Source organism: Pleuronectes platessa, chromosome 7 (assembly GCF_947347685.1).
Source record: "Pleuronectes platessa chromosome 7, fPlePla1.1, whole genome shotgun sequence".
Lineage (NCBI taxonomy): Eukaryota > Metazoa > Chordata > Actinopteri > Pleuronectiformes > Pleuronectidae > Pleuronectes > Pleuronectes platessa.
This window is the reverse complement of record NC_070632.1, coordinates 5,515,884-5,542,747: the sequence shown is the minus strand read 5'-3', so window position 1 is coordinate 5,542,747 and position 26,864 is coordinate 5,515,884. Positions and strand designations below refer to the sequence as shown.

At 44.1% G+C, this 26,864-nt stretch overlaps 1 protein-coding gene across 1 annotated transcript in view; it reads right to left on the bottom strand.

Moving 5' to 3' along the window:
- cdh13 (cadherin 13, H-cadherin (heart)) overlaps positions 1–26,864 on the bottom strand; it is a 286,701-nt gene that overhangs the window by 86,439 nt on the left and 173,398 nt on the right. The window contains exon 8 of the mRNA XM_053427086.1: positions 13,100–13,278. Within this exon, the coding sequence (XP_053283061.1) occupies positions 13,100–13,278 (179 nt within the window). The remainder of the gene's footprint in view (positions 1–13,099; positions 13,279–26,864) is intronic.

Here is a 26,864-nt window from a genome sequence, read left to right as displayed (position 1 = left end):
CTAAAAACATTCCATAAACTATGCCAAACAACTATTATTACACTGGGGCCTCCTCAGGCGTTTCCCTTTAAGAACACAGACATCCCAGAAATAAAAAACACCACCCACATAGCTGAGAGTCAGTATTGATCTTCTACAATCTATTTATGTAGCTCTCTGTTATTGTCGTCCTATTTTCCCATTCATCCGCAGCCTCCTGTGGGATTCTGCTGAATTCACTGCAAGCAGACATCTAGGACGGGAACAAATAAACCAGCGTCTTCTATATATATATAATTATGTCCAGGCAGAATATTGTGTTTCTGAATCTCGGGAGAACGGCATGAGGATGATGAGGATGATGAGGATGATGATGAGGATGATGAGGATGATGATGATGATGATGATGATGATTCCAGTTTGAGTGCATTCTATCAAACTCTGACTCCGACTGGCTGCAAATGGATTAACCAGATTAAATGGAAAAGTGAGGAGACGGAACGTTTAACTCCGTGTTTGACAGTCAGAGGGCCGCGGGCTTAACACAATAAAAGCCCGTTTATCACAGTGGCACTGCAGGACTCCACAAAGAGGATCACTGTACGACTGCTGCAATATGTGTCATTACACAACTTCCTCTTCTCATTTTCTCCTTTGCAGCTGAATAAGACTCAAACACAAATCTTCTCTGTAGACGACTGATCTGAGTCTCAACTGAAGGACGCAAGGTAGATAGAAAATGGCAAATTTAGCGTGTGAACTGCTAATTTGACACCTCGGGTTTGGTATTCTGATGCCATCTTGGTTTCTGGAAGCGTGAAGCCCGACAGAAAACTCACGTACACGTAAGACAACAATCCAGAATGTAGTAAGACTTGTTTTTGAAATCGGTGGAGTCGCCCCCTGCTGGTCGTTAGAGATAATAAAGGTCTACGCAGTGACCAGTTATTTTTAAGGTATTTTCCCAAATGCTGTTAAAGCCTGGTCACCTGATGAGGGAGCGGCCCCGACAGCTCTGTGTCTGCTCTCTGCAGAGGCAATGAACCGAGCTGAGCTTCATCAGCAAAGAGAAAGTGGCACGGGAGCGGGAACAATAAAAAAAATAAAAGTAGCCGAGCACAACAACAAAAACAACAACAAACTTTTCCAATCAATGCACTTTATCATGGAGACGAGGGGAAATTAAGGAGCTGTTGACAAATACTCTTCATCCTTAGGTCAATGAGGGTGGGTAGAAAGAAAGATAGGGGATGAAAGGGAAGGGGCGAGGGGGGGGGGGGGGCAGCGGAGGGAGGGCTGGTGAAGGATGTGACAGCAGGTGGGAGCGATGGATGGGGGGGGGGAGCAGTCAAGAGGGAGGTAAGAGCGCCGGAGCTCCGTCTGACCCGAGCGACTCCAGGACCTCCCTGACATTACCGAGGTCCTCACTCCCACTTAGCAGAGATGTCTCCCTCCTGGCCGGCGAGCAGTTGTCTCCCTAATTATTCCGCCCTCCACCTGCACGCCTCGCCCCGCTCGCCACTTCTCCTTCATCTCCTCTCCCAGGTCTCCCCCTCCTCCTCCTCCCCCCCCCCTCCTCCGTCTCTCCGCTGCCCTTTTAATTCCTCCTCAGGACGCAGGAGAAGTCAGAACTCTCCACTCTCGCAGATTACCTCGGAATTTTAAAAAGGTCTCCTGTTTTTTTTTCCTCCTTCTTCTTCTTCTGTGTGCATAGTAATTTGAATGTGTAAATATTTGAGCGTGCTCCCTAATACTTTGCATCTATTGCTATTTTTTGCATTGTTTGGTTTAGAGGAGTTTACTTTAAACTCTTTCAGCCAAGTACATTTTTTAACATTATTTCCTTATAAACTTAGTACTACACAATATGAACAATATGAATGACTCAGATTACAGCTGAGCTTCATTTCGACATGTTAAGCAACTATTTAATATATATAAATAATATAAAAAAACATAAAAAACTGCAATATAACGTCTTAAATGAAACCAGTAGCCCAGTAAGCATTATGGGATTAGGAGCACACATAAGCAGTGTCCGGTTGGGGCCCCCATTGTTACGCAGTGTTTCTGTGGTTTTACAAAATAATTATCTAATACTAAGAAATTGTTTAAGGCCCAAAGATGCAAAGTCTGGGGAAAGAGAAACGTCTAACGATCTAAACATATTTCAATTTTGCTTCTTTCCTACCCCATCAATCAGACTGAAAGATTTAACTATTTAATAAAACAGTAGCTTTGTCTTCCTTCACCAAATACAACAATAACACCTTGTTTTAAACTAATGTCGTTAAAATATCCCATATTGGGGCAAAATTTTATGTCATACCCGAACTCTAATAACACTTTACTTAGTTTATCCCAAAGCTTTTATAAATGTTTGATATTGTAACATATATTTTCACTTCTTTTCCCCCATCTGTTTTTATTTCTGTCCGTTTAATTTCCATTTCTTCCCTCCGCTAAGCACTTTGTAACTATGCTAAGAGAACTATGCACAGTTGATGGAGTTCTCCCGTCAGGTGATGCTCCTGTAAATCTCTCTTTCCCTCGTGCTCTTTCACTTCATCACCTCAGCTCTAATTCTCTAATCAGGTCTTAATGTGATGCAGTTGGAACGCAGAGCTTCTCCGTCGTCTGCCAGCTCCTCTCTCTCTCTCTCTCTGTCTCAGGACGTTCAGCAGATTGTGATGCTGCAGTGTCTCTACCTCCTGCGCCACATGGACATAAATAATGGATGTCTATAAAGTCATTACAGCACTCTGGGATGCCAGGCGGGCTTCTGAATGTACACAACAGAAACTCATTGCATTCTCGCGACCGGGAGGGAATAGATGCCACAGCTGTCATTTTGTTTGTAGATAAGAAAAATATATTGTTTTGGCTTTTTTTTGTCTAACTTTGGCCAAGAAGATGTGTATCGATGGGAAAAGTTCAGATTGAGGGAAATTGTGAGTTTTCAGACGATGGACTGACGAGAAAAGAACAACGAGCAAAACTTTGACCTGAAACAATCAACCAAACCCCTCTAGCTTTTGATTATATCATTATTATTATATTAGTTAATCTTACAGGTCTGTGCAAAGCTGCTTCCAGACAAGCATAACTCCAGATAATCTCCAGAAATTATCCAGAGAGACTCAATGTGAGGACGCTCTGGATTTTCTCCCTCGAGCACCCTGAGGAAAACTCCATGTGAGAAAGCAGCGGTGGATCCTCTGAGGATTCAGCTCGAGTGTTGACGATGTTTAAAACACGTGATGGACGCAGAACTGGAAAATATTCCAGGATTACAAATAGGAGCCATGTTTGTAGAAGATAGTGACAAAGAGAGAGTTTTCTGTGATAAGGGCAGAAGCAGGTTTCAACGAAAAATAATGATGATTTACATTGATTCTGAATTCTGAGTGTTTCCATTATTCAAAAACTGGGATAACACAACTCATTTTATTCCTCTATGATGTTTCATCCACTCTGCATCATTCATGTTTCCATTTTCCCAACAGTCCCCCTCTTGTTTGCTCTTCTGGTGAATATGCACCAACCAGCCCCACTATAGAAACTGTTCTAATGCTGAATCTTACTGGTTTGATTCTCCAGCTTGTTCTTGTCTCTCGTCCTGAGCTTTTCATCGACTGCTGTCGGTGAGACTCAATTAAAGCAGGGAGGAGGGTGTGTGGGTTGGGGTGTGGGGGGGGGGGGGGGGGGGGGCAAGATTAACAACACACACACTTTTACCCACAATGCCCGGGGGACTCAATTTATCTAGAGGAATGCTCAGCCCTAAAAAAAACTGTGATTGACACCTCTAACCTTCATTGGAATGTAATCTTCATCTTTAGCACTCACAGATCTAATTAATTAGAAGGGGGGGAATCTCATTTCCTCACTAATGCAACTGGACAGAGAGATGCTGGAGGGGGGGTTGGGGGGGTGCGGAGGAGAGGAGCGATTGAGATGGAGGGATGAGTGGGGGGGGGGAGAGGAGGAGGGGTGCCTATATTTCATCAATGCCCGTGAACAGTGTCCACCTTGTTCATTTCAGGGAGGAACACGGGAGCGTGAGGTGATCGGGTTCACACCAACTACACTGTATTGATCCCAGCTGCCAGGACTCCGGCTGGTGGCCATCGAATCAGGAGACGCCTCAGTCACACTCTTTATAATGGGATCTCTGCGTAATGTGCTCCACTGCTGAACTTTCTCTTCTGGACTTCTTCTCCTGATTGAAGCCATCGTCCACACTCACGTGCGAGGACACGCTCGGAGGAAGCGGGTTTTCTGATTGTAATTGGTTTTGTCGTCTGCTGGAACATGGACGTGTGTAAATGTGACTCCCTCAGTCAATCACACCTGAGTTGAGTGACTCTAACTGGGAAGTTGATGAACGAGGATGAGTCTCAAATGAATCTGGTGTAAACTCATCATCACAGTCCAGATGAAGCAGATGAGGGGAATTTGAAGTACTAATTTTAATGAAATATACCTTGAAATATTCATATTATTATAAATTGAGTCAATATTTAAAGGTAATTTGAACTTGAATTGACAATCTACTTCATTAACATTGTAATCATTTACACCTGAATATGTTATTTTGACTAGAAAATATCAAAATATTGTTTTAAACTGTTCAGTCCTCTACAAACGATCCTATTCTATTCTTAAATAATCATGAATAATGTATAATGGTTATATTTCAACTTTTAAACACACACACACATATTTGTAGGCACTCGTTAAAAGTAAGATAGAAGTACATATTAGTTTTTAAAACATCATATATTTACCAAATGGGCTGATGCTTTTATCCAAAGGAGGAACAACACTGAAATGATGTTCAAGTGTAAAACATGCGATTTGGTGATTTAATCTTTGTCAGTAGTTGTTTTGAGGGATGAGAAGGAGGGGGGGGGGGGGGTGGGGGGAGGCATCCCCTTAAGGACAACATCTTTCGCAAATTTTTACTCAACTAAAACTCTCTGCATTTTACGAAAAACTACAAAAACATATATATACTGTAATCAATAAGACAAAGTCGGAGATAAGATAAAGAATTCTACTGAAAGTTTGGCTCTTCATAACTAGTTCCACCACAATATGTCTGAAGTGTGATTGTGCTGATGCTGGACTATGTTTGTGTAAGAAAAGCAGTCACAGCTCCTGCTTGTTTGTCTTTGTTCACATAAAAAAAAAAAATAGTGCATTTGTATGCCGTGGGTCTTGATTCTCAGTTTTCGGAGTGTCTTTAAATTCCCTCCACACGCAGCAAGAGGCCACATTTCCAGCGGCAGAGAGAACAAAGTGCAGCAGCTTCAAGACGCCTGTTTGAAGAAGATCTCACTGCAGCTGCCTGATGCTTCCCTGAGACTCACTTCTCCACCGAGCTGCTTCCTGGAGGCTGCATCTCCGAGCGGATATTGAACGACCACTTGTCTCTCTGACCATTTGTCCTCCTCGTTGATCCCCTCTTCACGCCGGGGTTTCCAAGCCTCTCTCCTCTCTCATCCTCCTCCTCCTCCTCCTCATCCTCCACTCCAATGAACTCTACCTGTGTCCATCTCTGCCTGCATCGCTCTGCACCCAGCTCATCCGCCCCGCACCTCTCCAATCTCCGGCTCATAATAGGGGAATGAAAAGGAGTTTATAAACTGAAGTGCACATCAAATCTGCTGTAATGAAATCTTATCAATGTGTTGCCTGCGCTATATTATTTGCATATAAATGACATAATATAATAACTCTCTCTCTCCGGCCTCTACCTGGGAGGAGTAAATATTTCTCTGTCTGCTTTGTGACACGAGGAAACGAGACGCTAATTGAAGAGAGGGAAACATCTTTATGCGACGACTGACATTCAATTATATCTGGGGGATCAGATTAGGCGGTGGCCCCAGAAATGTTTGAAAATAACATTTTGCAGAGAGGCGCCTCAGTAGGCAGCCGAGGAGGTAATTTGAATGGCTGTTTGAGGCCCCACGCTGAATGGCACTGCTCTGAATGGAATCACTATGTTACGACCTGCGAGTAATTGGATGTCCGGAGTGAAGTGTTGACAGAAAGGAAACAAAAAAGGGGGAGGCGAGGCTGAGGCTGAGGCTGAGGCTGAGAGTAAAAACAAATAAATAAATAAAAAAGAGAAACGGAGGCAGGGAAACAAAGAGTGAAAAGAAAAAGGGAAACGATGCAATAAGCAGGTGAGGGCGAGGAAGTGTCGGGGGGGGGGGGGGCACATAAACAAAAAAGAAAGAGGGAAATAATCAAAACAGTGAAATTGCAGGGAAAGAGTTTCAGTTGTTCATCGCCGCTCGGCCATCATTCCAAACCAGCAATCAGACAGGCTGTTATCAGACCCAGGAATCAAACCGCCGGGGGCCACCACCAAAACAAACACAGGTCACTTTACTTTACGGCCATAAATATGCTGATCATTGTGTACATTCACCCGGCTAGCCTGTCACTCCGGATTTGTCCAAGTTAAGCACACCGGAGCAGATAATGGGAAGCGTGTCCTTAGCGTGCACAGCACACGAGCGAAGGCGGCAGGTGAAGCGTGTTGCCTCCACATGACCCGGCCTGTCGGAACAGATTATCTTTAACGTGCACGGTGCAACACGGCGCCCACGATTCACCTGGTTCCTCAAATCTGTCTCTGAAGGAGAAGGTTCCACGCTACGTTCAAGAAAACAAGGTTTTAACGAGCATCAGATCTCCACAAGCCAAATTGGTGGAAAAAAAAGGGAACATGCTTGAATATAAACATCCCACACACTCACACACACACACACAGACATACACACACACAGACACACACCAACATCCATTTTATCTCCATGTATCCACCTTTGTACAACACGCAGGGGGGGACAGAGGGGGTTGGCCGACTCCATCGATTGGCCGTGCTCACCAGTGACAGCTCCCAGATTGGCCAGAGAACACGAGAGTCAGGAAGTCAGCCTGCCATTAGCAGTCTGTCCTCTCTGGTTACAGCACTGCCAGCACACGGACACTTCACAGACTAGAATGGAGTACGATGATTGGTGTGTGTGTGTGTGTGTGTGTAATGTGATCCTTCCATCACTGTCCTGTCCTTAAGAACTAATCTTTAATTTGTCTTATTTACTGTCTTTCTCTACCAATCATCATCTCAAAATCCCAGAAATCTATTACTCTGTATACATCATGTTATCATTTCATATATAATAGTGAATACTTCTCCGTGACCAAACCAATGCTAACTGTAATAGTGTACATTTTATATTGGATGTTATTTGACTCATAAGGACTATCACTTGATATGGAGTATTTCTTAAATTGCTGTATTTGTACTTTTAAAGGTTACAGTTAGTTTCCCACTGCTGCTTATTTCCTGCTCCTATCTTCTTCTGCACTTCACGAGCCTGTGAGCAGGAGGTGGTGGAGTCGGGCTGTGACGGCAGGCGGTGCGTTGAAAGCCCAGATGACTGAGCGCTCCGGGATTAGACTGATGAATCAGCCAGCTTCCGATATTCTGTTAATATCTCCTCTGGATGTGTCAAACTCCTGCAATGAATCAAATTCCTCCTCGACAAGCAGATGTAATGAAGTTTTTTGTTTTTCCTCCAAACAAAAGATTCATTAATTTTGAGCTTTGTCAAGGTAGTGTCACCGATTCATCACCGTTAGCTTTTTAGCATTTCATCTTTCAGAATAGAAACATAAAGTAATGTCTCTGTCAAGCTGAGATGTTTGTCGTTCAACTCTCTTTGTCCTCTTTGTCCATAAAAGTCAATTTAGACACTAAGAATCCAACAGTACCAGTTTAAAACCACATTTGAATTCACTGGGTCCAGATTTTCATTTGAATCTGACCCCCGAAAAACCCCAATATCGCAAATTTAGAGAAAGTGAATTTGCAACAGATTTGAATGATCCCTTCCTTGGTTCATTCTCCAATCCTCATAAAGATTTCATGGGAATCGGTTTAGTAGTTTTTGTGTAATTCTACTAAGCATCCAAACCAACAGAAAGACAGACAGGCTTGGAAATATGGTTGATGTCAAATTCCCCTGCAGAAGATTTGAAAACCCTGAATCTGCTGTAATGAATTCCCTGAACACATTAAACGTTCATGTGTAAAAATGAGGAGAGTCTCTTAGTTGTTCTAAGAAATCAGGTTCAGATGGACGATGGTGTAAAGTCGACTGATTCACTCTCTAACCACATTCTGATGAATAACAGATTTCCACATGCATCCCCCCCCCCCCAACGACTAAGGAAAACGGGCTTCATCCCTGCAGCAACATTCGCTGTCAGAAATTACAGTCTGCAATTGATCCAACAGCATCGCGGGTCAGAATAATATAAGACAGTGGGAGGTGTGTGTGTGTGGGGGGTGTGGGGGGTGTGGGGGGGAGATGTGTCTAAAGTAAAGTGAGGAGAAAAACAGAGCGCTGGAATAAATGTGCATATCAAGACGGGATTTTACGCCTCAGAGGAACGACTGGAGGGAAAATCTAACTGATTTTCAATGTGACAAAATTGATTTTCCAATTTTCTCCGGATTGCTTTTCCGTGTCCCCCCCCCCCCCTCCGGGGCCGGTGAGGTGTCTATCCAAACACACTTAGACGCTCCACCTGAATTATGTCCGAGCAATTTGAAACAAAAAGGGGCGGGAAAAAAGTTTGGGGCCCCCTCTCTTCTATCATCCTCCCTCTCCGTCTCTTCTTTGAATCGATGTGTTAAGAGTCTCGCTGTCACACATATATAGATATATAAATATATATTCGCCACCAATCCTTTACTCTCAGGGCGGCAGAGGGAATCGATGGGTGCCACGCAGGAGTCAGATTTATGTGAATGTGCTGAAGAGGCTGGGTTTAAATCTCCACAGACCCCAGAGGACGACAGTTTAGTTTAATTCCTTCACGTCCATCTGGCTCCGCTCACTGACTGACTGCGCTTTTCAAGAAGTCGTCCTTTTTGTTTTTCAACTGCCACTAGACTTTAGTTTAAAAATCCCTGTGGACATCTTGGGGGGGGGGAATAAAAAACAAAAAAAACAGACACATAACAAATGATGGCAGTGTTTGTGGATGGGGGGGGGGGATATTTGTAGATAGAACATAATAACAATCATACATGGCGCTTCAGGCTTGTACCACTTTTTATTTGGCCACATCTGCAACCACCATGTTCCTGCCAAAGCTCGGCTCGTATAATGCAGACATGAATTAGTCAGAGCTGTTTGGCTGTTTAGTGGAAAATAAATAATACAAAAAATCACCATAATGGATTTTTATTTTTGTTTTGACGCTGTGATGTGAAGTGGAGGAGATTTCTTGGAGTGTGACACAGACCGAGCTGAAAACACATTTAAACATCACAGTGATCCGTTCATTCAATTCAGGTGAAGGGGCTGGACATTTTAAAAAGGGGAGTGACATTGATTGTTTAAAAAAATGTATATTTGCATCTTCTGAGCTGGTGTAGATCACAAATAAGTGGAAAACACTGACACCCCAATGTGTCAGTAACAGCAGAATGACATATTATTATACTGTACCAGTACAATAATTACCGGTAATTAGGGATGCACCGATATGGAAATTCTTGGCCGATACCGATACCGATATTTAAAATAACAATCTGGCCGATAGCCGATACCGATAGTTGTTTATTTTCTTTTTGTTATTATTCATTCACCTTTTTGTGCCAGAAAAATAATTAAATCATTATTTAAAAAGCATTATTTAAAAAAATGTTCAGCCCTTCATCACTCTTATCTTTTAATGAGCACAAATTGAATCAGATTTATGAAACAATCTTTGATTTAACTAAACTTTATTTAGCAGAGACATATTATGCCCATTTTACCGCAAGTTGAAATGCTTCCTCGGGATCTTAATTAAATGTCTGTAACATATTTTGGTCAAAATACCACAAGGATAATTTAAAACAGCACCTTTTTACCCTGTCTAAAACAGCCCTGTTAAAGTATCATTATAGAGAACGCTCTTCTCATTGATTTACGGTAGCAGTATTGCCCGTTTATTAGATGTGTTACGGCTTTTTACGCCAAGTTACACTGCGTGAGTCAAGATAACTTAACAAGCCCTCCTCAGTTTGACCTGTTTTGAGTGTCGGGCAGAGATCACATCGCGTCAACACCCACCGTGGGCCTTCGCGATGCTTGTTTTAATTAAACAGTCGGATTCCCCTGGTCCGCACCAGTTCTCAGTCAGCTGCTAGGCGCCAGCCGAGGCGCACCGCAGGGTGCCCCCCCCCCCCCCCGCGCGAACAGAGGGTTCCCCCAGCGGTCGCCGTAGCTGAGGTGATCCGCGAGAAGGGCCCGACACGCGTCCAGAGTGGCCGCCGCTGACCGCGTACCCGGTCCCCTCCAACGGCCCGCCTTCCGTGCCGGCGATGGACACCCCCGCGGTACAAGAGAAAGAAAGCCCCCCCACCAGTGACGCCGTGAGGTGCCACCGGATGAGGACCTCCCGGTGCCGCACACTGAGCCTCCGGTGGCGCGGAAAGGAGGGCGACGGAGCGGCACGTGCCCAGCGGTTTTACCACAAATATGAACATCAGCCAATGATATCCGTGAAAGTCAAGTTTATTACCGATAAGCCGATATCAGTAAACGAGGCGAATATCGGCCGCTACCGATGTTCGGCCGATATATCGGTGCATCCCTACCGGTAATACCTATTCCATTAACACAGAGTATGTTTATGACCCACAAGCTATAATCTGGATGTTTCAGAGGAACTTAGAGATAATTTATATTGTACTTATTGTTTATATATTAGGTAAATAGGAATCCAGGGGGTGAAAACTAATCTTTGAGCTCATTGGTTATCGTCTGACAACAACTAAGGTAAAAACTTTTAAGCTTCCGGTGCAGAAACCAGACACATCAAGGCCAAAACTCTCCCAAAACACTGTTCACTGTTTCCTGTCTGACCAGTTTCTTCAATCACATGAGTTGAATGATTCTCACTAATCAGAAACAGTTAAACTTTTTCTAGGTAAAAGGCTGATTGGTAGAACCAACATTCACATTTGAAGAATTTGTTTATAGAGATGAGGTGAAAAGTGACAACAGATCCTGAATTGTTTCCTCTTTATTCCACCACAATAACCCAGTACCCACATTGGTACACACTGTACTGGTAGTACTGTACTGGTACTACATTTTCCTAATGCTTTCAGATTTCTTCTCTTTGGGAACATAAACTCTAAACTACCTTTAAAAAAAGCCTCCAGTAGGTTGAACAGACAGTGAAACTCATCGGAGCCTCAGAGCAGCAGTTTATCTGACAGGAGCAGGTTTGTAATAATCCACGTCCGGGCAGCTGCCACAGGAAGAAACAGAACAACTGAGAATAATGTGTCCGGACAAACGGCTGCCACCGAGCTGCTGATTAGATCAACAGTAAAAATGAAGTATGACTCCGACCCGGTTTTCTGCTGACACACGGAGACGATGGACTCGGCTCTTGGGCCTTTGTCACTTTGAAAGAGTTCCTGATTCTTCCAGAGGGTGAAGAATGAGTCGAGGGCAAGAATCTGCTTTTTCAGAGATTTATCGAGGCCACAAACAGACGAGCTATTTGGCCGCGTGCCTTCCTCAAAAGGCGTTGGACTGAATATTCCACCAGAAGCCGGGTGGTGGTTGTTATAAATCCCGGCTGCCGACAACAGAAAGGATGCAGCTGTTGGTTTCTTTATTCCTCTTCACTTTGAAGTTTACTGGGAAGTGAGAAGCTTCGGGAGTCTAACTTTTGCAACCAGCATGCATCTCTCCGACGATTCGGTTTGTCTCCATCAGCTCACAAAAGCAGCTCTAACAGCGCTCGCTGCATTGATTACATCTCATTTCAATTACGCCTCCATTAAACAGTTTACTGTAGCTCGGGGAGCGGCTCATCAGCGCGGTTAGCTGCCGCGGTTCCAGAGCAGTTCCGGATGGGAGGTTTTTCAGCCGGGCTTGTTGGACACCACCCGAGCCGACGGATGAGTGTGTATCACCTCAATTAAACTACGCGCTAAGTGTCTGACAACAGCTAATATTCCTCCTCCACCGGCGAATCCAATCGATGTTTCTGGCATTCGTCACCGTGCTGGAAAAGCAATCATCCCGTTGTCTCGCTCCAGTTAGACGGGGGGGGGGGGCGACGCTCGTCTGGCTCGTGCGCCTGCTCATCAGAACGCACCAGCGCCCATTCCCTCAGAAAGCCACATTAAAACAAATATAGAGGTGGCATAGAACACACAATCTTACTTTTTATATACTTTCATCTCTCTGGTCAAGACAGAGATGTCCAACAAGCTGCATCTCAGATAATCCAGTGACAAGCTTGTCGAGGAGAAACTCTCAGTCTGTTCCACTTGGAAAAAGGCCATCACTCAGCGGAGAATACACACTCTCACACACACACACACACACACACACGCAAACACACACTCACACATTCGCCAAGTTAACCCACCTCTCTGTCGAGTAACGTCAAATAGAGAGATGGCATAGAACAAACATACTCATACTGTGTATAAATATATATATATATACACTATGTTCTCTCTGGTCAAGACAGAGATGTACAACAAGCTGCATCTCAGATAATCCAGTGACAAGTGTAAAGCTTGAAGCTGTCGAGGAGAAACTCCCACTCTGTTCCACTTGGAAAAAGGCCATCACTCAGCAGAGAATACACACATCACACACACACACACACACACACACACACACACACACACACACACACACACACACACACACACACACACACACACACACACACACACACACACACACACACACACACACACACACACCAAGTTAACCCACCTCTCTGTCGAGTAACGTCAAATAGAGAGGTGGCATAGAACAAACATACTCATACTGTGTATACATATATATATATATATATATATATATACACTATGTTCTCTCTGGTCAAGACAGAGATGTACAGCAAGCTGCATCTCAGATAATCCAGTGACAAGTGTAAAGCTTGAAGCTGTCGAGGAGAAACTCCCAGTGTGTTCCACTTGGAAAAAGCAGAGAATACACACTCACGCACACACACTAAAACACTTACACACGCACACACATTCACCAAGTGAACCCACCTCTCTGTCGAGTAACGTGGGTGAGATGACGGTGACGATGTCGCCCTTTTCGGCGTCGATGTAGAACATGTTGGGCGACGGTTTGTCGGGCGACTGCCGCACGATGTTGTATCGCAGCGCGGCGTTGTCGGTGGCCGGGTCGTCTGCGTCCAGAGCCGTCATCCTCATCACCGTGGTCCCTGGAGGAGAGAGGGAAGGACGGGAGTGAGTCATGGGCCATAAATATTGAAAATACTTCCACAGTAATAAAACAGTTTTAGAGACAAATCAGGAGTTAGAGAAAAAACTCAGGAGGTTCCATTAAATATCACAACAGCTGCATTTGTACTGTGAAACTAAAACATGACAGAGACACGAGTGAATCTCCCAAATGGAAATAACAAAGCGTTGGAAAGAAATAACGTGTGTGGAAATAAAACTGGACGATCTTATCAAAACAGTCTATTGTGCACTTGTCCGTTCAGCCAATCAGATCTGTCTAAATGATATGTGTAAACATGGTGTTTACACAATGTATCTGAAATTACAGCAGATTTCCAGACTTTCACTCCGGCTGCTGCCCACAGCCACTTATGAAAAGTTTGCCTTCCCCTAATGTGTTCTCTCCCCGACTCAGCTGGAACAGCAGGGGGCCTTCTATTTCGTAATGGGAACAAAAATGGAAATCCTGCTCCCTGCGGCTGAGCTGAAACAGGAAGTGATCGTTGACACACCCTCAACCCTCAACCTCCCCGTCTCTCGCCGGTGATGAGACACGATCCCAGTGATTCAGCAGAACACGCACACACAGATCCACACGCAAAAAGCATGTATGTGTGACTCCATGCAAGTGCACACACACACACATAATGTTAAGTTGTTTTCTGCAGCCTTTAAAAACTGGATCAGAAACCTCATCGGCTGAAGAGCTCTTTAATTTATTGAGGTTTGAAGTTGTAAGTCGTTAAGAGATGCAGCAGCTTCATTATGATGCGAGTGTGTGTGTGTGTCTGTGTGTGTGTGTGTGTGTGTGTGTGTGTGTGTGTGTGTGAGGCACAGATGGACACTTCTCATAAGTGGGGGGATGTCTCGAACACTTCTGATCATCTCATGTGTGAAGAATTCAAACCTATTTATTCAAAGCAGGGAATCAGTGCATGGTGGTTTGCGTGAATAATTCTAAAAAGACACAACTAATCAACGTGGATGAAGATGCTTCTGCTTTCAGTCCTCAACAAAAAGCACAAAGGTTTATTTTCACAAAGCTGCTTCTTCTTCTCCTCTCCTCTGAAACTAATAAACTAGCAGAAGTTTTGTGTTTTGCAGTAAAAGGAACCTTTTGTGCGTTTCCTTTTGACCCAGATACTTAACAAAACATTCTGCTAAGTACCACATACCGGCGCCGCGTGGCACGGCTCATAAACATCCATCTCTTTTCATGCTTCTTCTTAATACCCCTCAGTACTTTGCCACAGTGCATTAGCCAAACTGCCGGGATAAGACACAAAAGGCAGCTGCGGGAAGATATGCAAAGTCCACATTAAACAGCAGTGGCTTAGCGGCAAATGACTTGAGTCCAGTTTACGGTAATGAGGGGCAGAGGGGTGTGGGCTTTATCCCCCTGCCACTGGCACTTCAAGGTGAACCTTTAATGGTTAAGTAAACCGGTAATCCTCCCTCTGCAGAATAATTACACAGTCCCATCTCCTTCATTACCTGTACTCTGTTCCACTTCACACCTCGGAAAGCGCCGCCGATAGGCACAACTCGGCGTGCGCGCACACAAACACACACACTCACAAACACACACATACACACACATGCACACGCACATCTTTTCACGGACACACCGACTGGCAGCGAATTAGGGTGTTTAAAAAACCGCCGGCTAAATTGGTTATCTTCAACAGATCTCAGTGAATTATGTTCTCATTTCGCCCCGGCAAACCGAGGTCCCCTGAACGCATCACGATCATATTACGAGTTCTGTCCGATAGCCGAGTGGAGCCGGGCCTCTCGGTCCGCAGCGTCTCCATCAGATACCGGGACTCCGCCTCACACATGGGTATCGCCCGTCAGTCCGTTAATACCCAGCGGTCGTCAGCATCACTCAGATTACGTGATAAACATCTGGCGTCGTGTAATGGGACGATAGAAAGTGAGTATAACTCTCAACGCTAACGTCGGCCGGGTTTAATCACGGAATGACATCGTGACTCGTTGGCCTCTCTCATGGTCGTCCTCCTCTGGCAGCAGCCGAGGGCCCCGGTGTGAACGGCACTGGGCGGTTACACGGTGGGATGGATGTGGAGAAGCGGTACGGCCATTACCTCACTACCACCGAGATCCATCAGCTCGCTCCGGATGCAGAGAGAGAGAGAGAGGCGATACAATGAAGAGACGGTGGAGGAAAGAGAGAGAGAGAGAGAGAGAGAGAGAGTGTGTAGACGCTGTTGTGTTGCACGTCGATCAAGTTGTCGTGTAATGACTCGTTTCCTGTTGCCGCAGCCGGTTCGAGGAACAAGAGAGAAGAGAAAGAAATGGAGAGCAGGACTACGATGTGAGAACCTCACAAAGTAAAACATGAAAAGACAACGATTGATGCAGAGAAAGAAAGCGTGCACAAGACACGGGCGTGTTGTGGATTGATTTCATCAGGCGGGGGGGGGGGGGGGGGACGCGGCGCCGTGTAGACTACAGCCCCCCCCCCCCTATATCTGTATCAAACCCCACAGGAAATCAGCTAGGGCCGGCGGATCTGTGGGCGCCACCTGGGAGCTGACACGTTGCGTAAAGCCAAGATGAAGCAAGAGTACACAGACAAGATGGAAGAAGAAGGGTAAATGTGATGCCAGTATGTGTTTGAGTCTACTTGAGTCCACACACACACACACACACACACACAGACTCACACACAGTTAACGTGTCTTTGGGTGTATCAGCACGAGTGTGAGAGATTCTGGTTTCCATTCAAAGCATCAGCCGCGTACAATGGATTCCTCAAATACCTGAAATGGGATTTATATTAATCAGACTCAAGTGACTGCAGCCGACCAGGAGCTGACCTGCTCTATTCTCCGGTGGGAATGAGATCAAAGCCCGGTTCAAAGATGAATCATCTGATCTCTGACAAATACCGCGGGAAAAGACACGACTGCGAATTACAGGCACATTTTCGCAGGAGGAAGAAGGAAGTGAAGAGAAGGAACCAGAGGTGAGTGTGCAATGGAAATGTGAGAGAGAAGAATCACAAGGTGGAACGGAGGGAAACACCAGGCTTAAAAATATAAAGAGTAAAACCCTGGAGTCCTCGACGTGAGCGGAAGGGACACAGTTCACATCGTAAACGTTTTTCTCTAAGATGGTTTATGTCAATTTAGGATGTTGACTCGAGGAGCTAAGAATCAAACCTTTGACCAGGCTAGTGGACGACCCTCTTTACCTCCTGAGACACATCCGCCCCCAGTCACATTTATTTTTGTCCAAATAAGAACAGGAAGTGGACGTTTTTCAAATATACACAGCAAGGAAACGTAAAATATTAAGAATTCTAAACCAGGTTTGGTGAATTTGTTACAGTGGCAGCTCTCCGGCCTCGGGAAGCCGGGGATCATGGGTAATATACCCAACATTCAGTTGTGATTCAGTTGCATCGATAGGTTTAGTTTTTTTCGTTCCACTTAATCACTGTGACCCCGAGCCCAACAGAATCAATGCCTGGCCACAGGGGGCGCTGTTTCTCACTTAAAGCTACACATAGTGTTGCTTTAATGAGGAAAGTGAGGAAGCTCCAGTGTCAGTGAAAACACAACCTGCCCTTATGAAGCAGATCAACTCCCTCTTTTGTTATTAAACTCTTAATAAATGCTTTTTCACCCCTGAACTTCAACTTCAGCTTTAAAAACTGCAAACAGAGTATTTTTCCTCCTCCCTTCCCCTGAACACTCAAAATGCAACAATGTATTATTATTTTTCACATAATTCAAAATAACTTCTCCCCATAGTGACCAGGTGAAATACTGTATGTATTTATTTAGTGGCAGACTGCTGCCGCTGGGCTCATATATAACTATATCCTTTGTGAATACTCTGTTCATTTAAAATACTGCGCAGAAGAGCAGTACTATATGTTTCTAATGTTAATTTGAAGTAGGTTAAGCTAATAAATCCCAATAATTGTCCATATTGTTTGCTTGTATCTTCAAGTGCGCAGAAGAGAAAGGTGGTGTAAAGGTTTATTTATAAATATGGATGAATTTATAGAGGGAAACCAAGATGCCTTCTGATGCCAGTGGTTTACACAAAGTACACACAACTACACAAGAGAAAATGACTAAATACACAATCCAACAAAAAGGATATTTAACAAACTTTTCATTAAAATGCAGTGTTTATTAAAAATAAGCTTTTCTTTCCGTGTCGTTGTTTCCTTTTCTCGTTCGTGCAGGCGACTCCCACTCACATCAACACAAATTCAACTGTGACTTCACATAATCCCAGTCTATCAGGTGGAAAGGTGATGTTGGGAGAAGTAGGTCTTGTTTACTGGTGAAGCAGCTCCCAGCATCAATTTGACTAAACGGTGCATGGTGTTCTAACTGTCACGTTTCCTCACCTCATTGTAACACGGCTCTGTTTCCCCGGCTGCTCTGCTTCTGCGTCTTCTGTGAAACTTGTCATTTCAAAGAGACGATTCTAAAGATCTGACTTTTCCTTATATCGAATTATGTTTCGCTGTGAGTTGAAAATGTCTCTGAGACATTTCCTGCAGTCTGATTTGTATTTTTCTGACTTTTTGCCTGTCATCACATTGTAACATCAAACTACGCAGAACTAAAGTCAGCGCCTCACTTGTTTTTTATTCTTTTTGTTTTTCAAGAAACACTGTGATTTATGTCCGTCCCTGGATGTGTCCCACGTACAGTCTGTCTCCATGAGGAGCCTCCACACTCCCTCCAGCCCATTAAACTGATTTGCATGGCGTCATCTCTTCAGGGAACATCAGCACTTTCATTACTTGTCTGTGAGCCTGTTTATTCCATTAGATTTCATGGATTTGTCTGCTAACCTGCCTGGCTGCCTGTCCGTCTGGCATGTCAACAATTTTCTGTAATATCTTTCAGGACTTTAACAAAAACTAGGATTTTCTTTTTAGAACACGCCGAACACCACTGTGGCTGATTCGTGAGATTTGACAGAATAACCACAGGACAAAGGAAACAGTTAGGAAACAACTGATCTCATTGTTCAGCTGCTGCAGAAACAGAACTTCACCACTTGACTGGTTAAGTTTCCTCAGATTTGAAGAAAGAACGTATTCGTGGTGCAGCCTAACTTCTCAAGGAAAAAATCAAGCGTACAAAAACAGAAATGAGAAATCACTGAAGATGAAAAATAGAAAAATAGGTCAGTGCTAAATATTTTTTGTAGTTACTCTAATTGCCCAACATCAAAGGACATGGGTTCATGAAAACCTAGGTACTAAGAAATGAATAAACGTTTTAACTTTAGCTGCTTTCCGTGGATGATTCTCTCTTTGGAAAAGACACACAATTTCAGATCTGCTCTTTGCGTTCCCTTCAAATTGCTGTTTGTTAAGAGAAGCATCCCAACTGAACCGCAACATGGAAAACAATGTGTATTTCAGTTCCATGTGTGCAAAAAATAACTTTTCCTTAAAACCCTGACCCTCCATCAGGTGCCTCAACCATGACAGTGACTGATGCTCGGTCTCCCATCGGCTCTCCGGGCTGCAGACAGCTGTCGGATAAGTTGGACACAATAAATTATGACATTCCTGCAAAACTGCTTGACAGGTAATGTTCTCAAATAACTTCCCCGGAGTCTAAACTCTACAGGACACTTAGGAACAACAACAGGAATCACTCCTCTGCATTCTGGCCCCACATGTCCATCTTTTCACTTCGTGTCCAGATCCATTTCACCACTTGATTCCTTTTTTTTGACGTTTACGATGCAAAGTAAATGTTAACGAAAGAGAAGCAATCTTTGTTTTGCCAAAAGCTGCAAAGTCCAGATAGTTGTAAAACTCCTCTTAATGAATTACATTGGCTGTGATAGCGGCGGTGGCTGAAGCCAGAGATGTGGGGAACTGCTGGGGATCTCTGCTGCAGGGAAACTGAATATGAGATGATGAGCGCTGAGCTGACAGTCGAGTGAATGGACTGAAATACAGTCCAGCTGGCCTTCCTTCCCTCCCTCCCCTCCCCCCCCTCCCTCCCTCCCTCCTTTACGATGCACTCTCTCCATTCTGTCCCCTCCACTGGACCACTGGCAACAGCTCGATAATAAACAAATCACAGTGGATACAAGAGGAACAGAATACAAACAATCAGCCGCTCATCAGGGGACGGAACCCACCACGGATCCAAAGGACCAGTTGAGATATCGGTGCGTTTTCCAAACTCGAGATTGAGACGCAGACTCATCGGAGCTAATGGCTGCGCAGTTTCAATAAAGTGATTGACAGAGGGACGATTACCGCTCTCATCACTGAGCAGCGACGACACATTCGCTAATGAGAATATAAACAACACGCAAGCTGACGAACAAGAGAACCTGGAAAACAACTCCGGTCCACAGGATGACAATCACAGCCGAGCAATGGAATCATATCGTGTAATTGAAACTCACATAAATGATTTGTACGAGGTGCATATGCAAGAGGGGAATGGGGATTAGATATGTACTGTTCATATTGTTTTTACTCTATCGTTACTAAAGTTACTTTCTCTGTTACTTTCTTCTAGTTAAACAAACACCAGACTTCTGCTTGTGTTATTTCTTTTCACCTCAACTGGCCTGAGATCAGCAGCACCTGACAGAGACAAATCAACATTACTGCCTACTGTATTAGGTGCATAAGCAAGAGGGGAATCTGGATAAGATATATACTGTTCATATTGTTTTTACTCTATCGTGCTTGAGGGCAAATTGGGTAAAAATCACTTTCTCTGACTTTTTCTTCTAGTTAAACAAACACCAGAATTCTGCTTGTGTTATTTCTTTGCACCTCAACTGGCCTGAGATCAGCAGCACCTGACAGAGACAAATCAACATTACTGCCTCCTACTGTAGTTCTGTCGACTGATAGAGATCTATGATTTATTAACGGCAGAAAAGAGGATTTAAAAATCTAAATCTAAATCTGTGCAATCGCTCAACCCGTCACTCCGACAGTGATTCATCTCAGCCACATGATGATATCAGTGAAAAAACAAATGCACATTCCTCCAGGCGCATTCCCGTGCATGGAAATTAACTTGTCAGCGCACAGTGTTTTACAAAGTGCAATGACAACAACACAAGGCGACTCTGGGGATGTCGCTGAGCAAACTCGTAATATAAATAGTTCCATGTAACGCTTATTATTACAGATGCAAACGATATTAATCTTAAAAAGTGCGCACGGTAGATTTGTTGTTTTCCACTAAAAGGTATTTTTGTTGTGTCGGAAAACGTTGGAGTGCCAGAGGCCTGACATACTCTGCATCCTTTGCAATTTCACTTTGTGCTAAGTTTTCACCTTGCCTGCAGTGATGCCTCTGGTAATTCCACTTCTTCACTTTTTAAAGCAACACAAACGCTCATTTTCACCACTTATTATTTCAACCGGCTTATTCTAAGACAAGGTCACAGGGGACCGGAGGGGAGCTGCGTCGATACAGACACAGCTTTTGGGCGATTTAGGATCGATTGCACCTGAGCTGCAGATTTTTTTGGTTTAAGACTTGAATAACACAGACATGAAAATAGAATTTGACATTCAAAACCAAAGAACTTCACTTTAAGCCGTTTTTTAAATCAGGAAAATAATAACACACCATTCAGAACTATCATTTTAGATTTAACTGTATTACCCCTTTTCTTGTCTCTCTCATCAAAAACACATATATAATGAAAAATATATAAATTGAGCTGACTTTTCTACAGTCTCCCCCCCCCCCTCCTTCTGGCATACTGAGCACTACAGGTCCCTCGGTGGAGCCAAATGTCAGTCACACAGTCCACGGAGCATAATGACCAGATGAACCTCCTCCTCTCATCCTGACCCCGAACTGAGCAGAGAGAGAGAGAGAGAGAGAGGACGGACAAGTCGTGTGGATGTGACAGGAGGAGAGAGAGGACAGGATTAGGAGGAGAACAGAGTTTGTCCTGAAGAAGCTGATTATTATAAGAAGAGAGACGACTGGTGTACGTCAGGGCTCCATGAGTTTGACTGTTCAGTTCTTAAGCCAGAAATGATCCGAATATGGAATTGTTCTGCTTTTGTTTCTCATCCATATCAAAGGATGTCTTCTTCCTGTTTCCATCCTCTCACTCAACCCTTTCGGTGATGATGAAATGTTGCAGATATATCAACTCATTTCTCTATTTTCAAAGTAAGTAAAATGTTGGCTACACGACTGTCATTGAGTTCCATGAGCTGCAGTAACTTAGTGGGGAGTATAGGCTGCATGTGAGGCATTATGGGACATCAGGACATTGCAGCTACATAAATATAACCTGGGTTATGCTCTCCCATGCTCTTAAACCTTTCAGTCTAGGGGAGACCAGTGCTACCAGTGGAAAAAGAGATCGATAATGATAGATAATAGAGTTGTTAAAAATAAAACAATACAGGGGAGGAAACAGAATGGAAAGAAGTGAAGGACGCAACGATGGAGAGAGAGAGAGAGCGAGAGAGAGAGAGAGAGAGGAAGTTGAGGGTTAATGCAATGTGGTATTTTCTAAAAAAACACTAAACTGTGAAAAGTACACAGTTGCCACAGTAATCATCGAACTCAATAACAACCTGGGAGTATTGATTCAAGTAAAACTTCCACAGCCGCACGGCATGATCCCTTCATCATTATAGAAGATCTAATTACCCCGTGGATGTGAAGCCACCAGACATGTCCAAACGTTTCCTGCTGTTGTACTGTACTGTACAAAGCCCCCCCCATCCACCGACGAGATCATTTCAGACAACAAGTCATTAATCTGAGGAGGCACAGACGTGAGAGAATACCGCTCTCTCGTTTTCTTAAGCTTAATTAATCATCTCGGTGTGTGCACAGTTAGACAGCGGATCCTGTCTGGTGGCGCTCGGCACACTCGCTGAGCCTCAGCCGTCGTACAGGAAGGAAACTACCGGAGAGGAATGATAGAGTCCACAGGGGACGGACGGAGACTGTGGAGGAGAGGAAGACGTCTCCACCCGGACAGGTTGATGGAAAGGGCATACTCCGTGTTTGTAGTTAGCGGAGGGGCCGGTGGTAATAGCTTTCTGGAATGGAGGACACGACGAATACAAATTATAACTTGCTTAGTTTGCCAGGGAGCAGGATACAAACTCACATTGCCACCAGCTACAGTGACTGTGTGACGGGGAACAACTATCTGCTGCGTCCTATCTGTGCATTGCCCCCCCCCCCCGTCTCACACTTCACTTTATGGGGGAGTCTCTGTGCCTTCCATCTTAACCGGGAACTGAAGGCTCATTACAATGCGAGACCCCAGAGAGATATTTGAATGAAAGATCACAACCTCTCGCAGGGTTTTATGCGGCGAGTATGCTAACTATTAAGAGACAGATTACAGACAATGGCAGATGTGCAGGAAGTCAGGTAGGATTTCATGGGGCTTATCAAAATGCAGGTGGAGTATTTAACACTCTCACCCCTCACTCCCTATAATCCAAGCCAATTGGCCATTATCTGTTATATTTCCACACTTCCTTTGGTAATTTATTAGCTTAAAATCCAAACAGCCACTTGCTCTTGTTTTATATTGTGCAGTTAAGCTGCCAAATGATTAATCAGCATCCCTTTTTATTGAAACACATATACAGAGGGGTGACTTTGCCAAATTAACCATTCTCCATATACTATATATGATTTTTCTATTTGCTGTTGTATAACACCGATGCATTCATTAGGAAAGAGTTGATTCACATCAAATTTAATACACCGGACTAAACAAATTGAACTCTCATTTATTTCCAGTTGACACAAGGGGAGACGACTGGGATGGCCCCTCAGATTGGGGACAGAACCATTGGGGTCACTGTCTTTTGGTTCTTTTATCCACCACATGTTTTATGAGTGAGTGTTATTCATTATGCACAATTTTATCTACTCAATTTTAAAGTTGTAATTGTTTCAACGGAGCCACTGTGACACCAATCCCTTCTAGAACATTGCCGGTATCCTGCAAGAACTTCCAGCAGACATCCCCCCCCCCCATCCACTGTCTGCTGAGGAACCGACAGCGGTGCAAAGTACAGAAGTCCGTTGGCTTTTCAAACTTCTCCCAGTTCTAAAGCAACGAAGGAGCCGCAGCCAGGAGCCGGTCGATGGGATGACCACATGACGCCTCTGAGAGCTTCTACTCAGAGTCCGCAGTAAAACTTTACGCCTGCAAAATCAATCGGTTTTGGGTTCCTGCCGAGAATCCTCAGACCGGCAGGTGAGGCAGTGGAAGCCAACCTTTCCTTTCAGCTTGTGATCGGGTTGATGTCGAGACACCATGTCATCTCTTTCCATCTTCATATTTATTGTACGTGTCTGAACTTATCCTCTTCACCATCGTCCAGATTATCCCACTGCTCCTTTCACGATGTGCACATCTGTTTATATCTCAACTGTCAATTAATATGTATTTATTTAACACCCAGTTGCTGCTTGTTTGTTCTTTAAAGCAGAGAATTGAGATCCAACGACTCTCCAGTCACAGCTTCTTATATCAGAGAGTTCCAGATCAATTCAATTCACTTCATCTGCTCCGATATGTTGCCCTGTGTGAGTGCACGCCGAACTCTGTCAGAGGACTTAACGGAGAAGTCTGACATAATGTCTGTTCTTCATATTGAGGCTGTCTGCTGCAATGTTATCTGATCAAAAGGAGAGTTCAAATTAAAACGCATGTTTAAAGCCTTGAAACGGCAACAACACATCACAGCAGAGGAGATGCTGCTCAAGGTCTATAACCATTTAAAAATATTTCCGTTGATGTCGGTGCAACCTGAGGAGACACGTTCACATAGAGACTTCCTTTGATGATTGTTGTTTGGAAACTTTACTGAATAAACAAACCACACGTGGGCGACAAGGTCATAAACAAACTGTTTTTAGAGTAAAGTCAACTTTAAGTTAAATGTGAAATAACAAGTTTATGACTCTGTCTACAAAGTATATGTGCATATACTTTGTGTTTTTTATATTTCCAAAGGATCAAACACACGGCATACACAGTTAATACCTGGCTTTAATATGGATCTAGGGGGATCATATTATAAGTGGACAGCTTCTTCAATTCATACCTGACCTTAGAATAGATCTCCACATACAGGTGAGGACCAGATCTCATTGCACAGCTTTCATTTCTGTTTGTGAAGATCAAATGTTCTTTTGTTTTTAGCCAGACCGACAGACAAGCAAAATCAAAAAGAGCTCAAATGAATTACTATTTTACCAATTTGAAATCTAAAAGAGAAATCTGAAACTGTAACAGTAGTGGGCCAGAGGACGTCAGCTGGGTGGGCGGTCCCAGTGTACCCCAGGAAACTTCTGCATTCACATGCACTGACACCTCCACCATACTTGGTTTATCCCAAACTTGTTATTTGGTTTGCACATGCAAGAATGTGGGAAAAAACACACATGCAAATATGCCTACATACATGATTACATGTGACAGGTGTGTACTGCTGGAAGGGACAATCTCCACTTTACGTTTCCTTCTATGTCGACTGCTTCACTTTCCTCACCTCAAAGTCTAATGTGGAAGAGGAAGATAAATGACATGACAGAGGAACACATCTCCACTGGAAATGATTAACAAGATTAACAATGATGTCCCAGTGTAGTCATTAGATCCCAGGACTGATAACCACCTATATAAGTCCCAGTTCCTCAGCTGGGAAAGTGTGAATCACCAGTTCACCAAGTTTCCATCTAATGACTCCGCTCGCTAAATTAAAAGACAAAAGATGCTTCCCCTTTAAAAGGACACTTCAATTAATTACCCCCCCCCCCCCCGAAAGTCCCTCTAATTCTGTACTAGAGGCTCAGTGAATAAAACTGAAAATCCATTAGTGGGCATTCATCTGATCTCACCCAGGAAGAGGAGGCAATCAGAGCGGAGCAGCTACTGTTCAGCAAGACGAGTGAGTCACAGCACCAGAGAGGAAGAGGAGAGGAAGAGGAGAGGAAGAGGAGAGGGAGAGGAGAGGAAGAGGAGAGGAAGAGGAGAGGGAGAGGAGAGGAAGAGGAGAGGAAGAGGAGAGGGAGAGGAGAGGAAGAGGAGAGGAAGAGGAGAGGAAGAGGAGAGGAAGAGGAGAGGAAGAGGAGGCTCGCTTGGCAAAATGTGTGCTGCTCCATTTTTTTAAGAACTCCCTTTGACTCGTTCTGACCCTGAGACATAAGTTGTGAGTGACAGAAAAAGAGAAAACACTGATTCTGTGATAATATGAAAACACAGTTCCTTCCTTAACTGTCTGAATAGTTCAGTTAAAATAAAAATAAAATGTTCGGCCAGTGTTTCGTTGTTATATGTTCAACCTCCGCTTCAGATCTCGTTATCAGGATCATTCAAAGTATTGATTACAGCTATGTCCAATAAAAAATGGCCGATACGATGCTTCAGTATCCGTGTTTATGTTTCTGAATATGAATTTAACAGAATGACCATGTTTATGTTAGGGTTAGGGTTAGGGCAAATTGTATTTGGTTGTTTTAGTGTTTTCTTTTTATAGTTACTAATTATAAAATGTTTGTTAAAACAGTCAAACATCCAGCTTTGATTACATATCTTTGTCACAAGGGTTTGATTATAACATCTTAGGAATCATTATATATACCTAAGCCAATATAGTGATGGTATTGGCCTTTTTCTTTTTCCATTTTCCCTTTTTTGATTGGCCCAGATATCAGTATCAGCCCTTAATAATCCATATTGGTTGCATTACTGAGTTTCCTCCAGTACAGGAACAACCTTAGTAAAAGCTGTCTGGCCATGTCTCCAGTATTGGCAGAGCTGAGGAAACTTCATCGTCAGAGGATCCAAACTGTTTTACTTAAACCAACAGTGGGCCGAGCTACAACCATGTGAGGGTGGGTGTTGCTGCAGAGGAGACACTGTTAGCAATGTGCTGCACAGTATTAAATCCTCACAGTCCACATTCGAGCCGCGTGGATCAGAACACATTCCCGGGGAGATTTGCAGTGGAGGCAAGAAAGAGAGAGAGAGAGAGAGACAGAGAGACAGAGAGAGTGAGAGTGAGAGTGAGAGAGAGAGAGAGAGAGAGAGAGAGAGAGAGAGCGGGAGTTAAACAGCAGAACTGTGGGAACGAGGCTGGAGAGATGCAGCCTGACAGTGACAGCTGATAGATGCTGCACAGCCCCACAGCCCACTGAGGTTCAGGGAGGGGAGGGGGGGTTGGGGGGTATTTGTTGCAACAAATGGGATTGCTCATATTTTCTGCAGTAATCCGCAAGTGACACTGAGGAACGGGGGGGGGGGGGGGGGGGGGGGGGATTGTGAGATTGTGTGTGACTCCACATCAAAGTTCTGCACACAGACCACTGTCCTCCACGTGAGAAAAGGATAAACTGGGATAAGGAGACGTCTGCTTAACTCAGAGGTCGAATAGGAAACAACTACATTCACACAAACTTCCCTGCAACAGGGACATGGAGCATCAATTAAAGTTGTGTTACTGTGTGCGCATCGCTGAACCCTATGCATTTTGCTTTGTTTTGTTTGGACACACATTGCCCTGCAG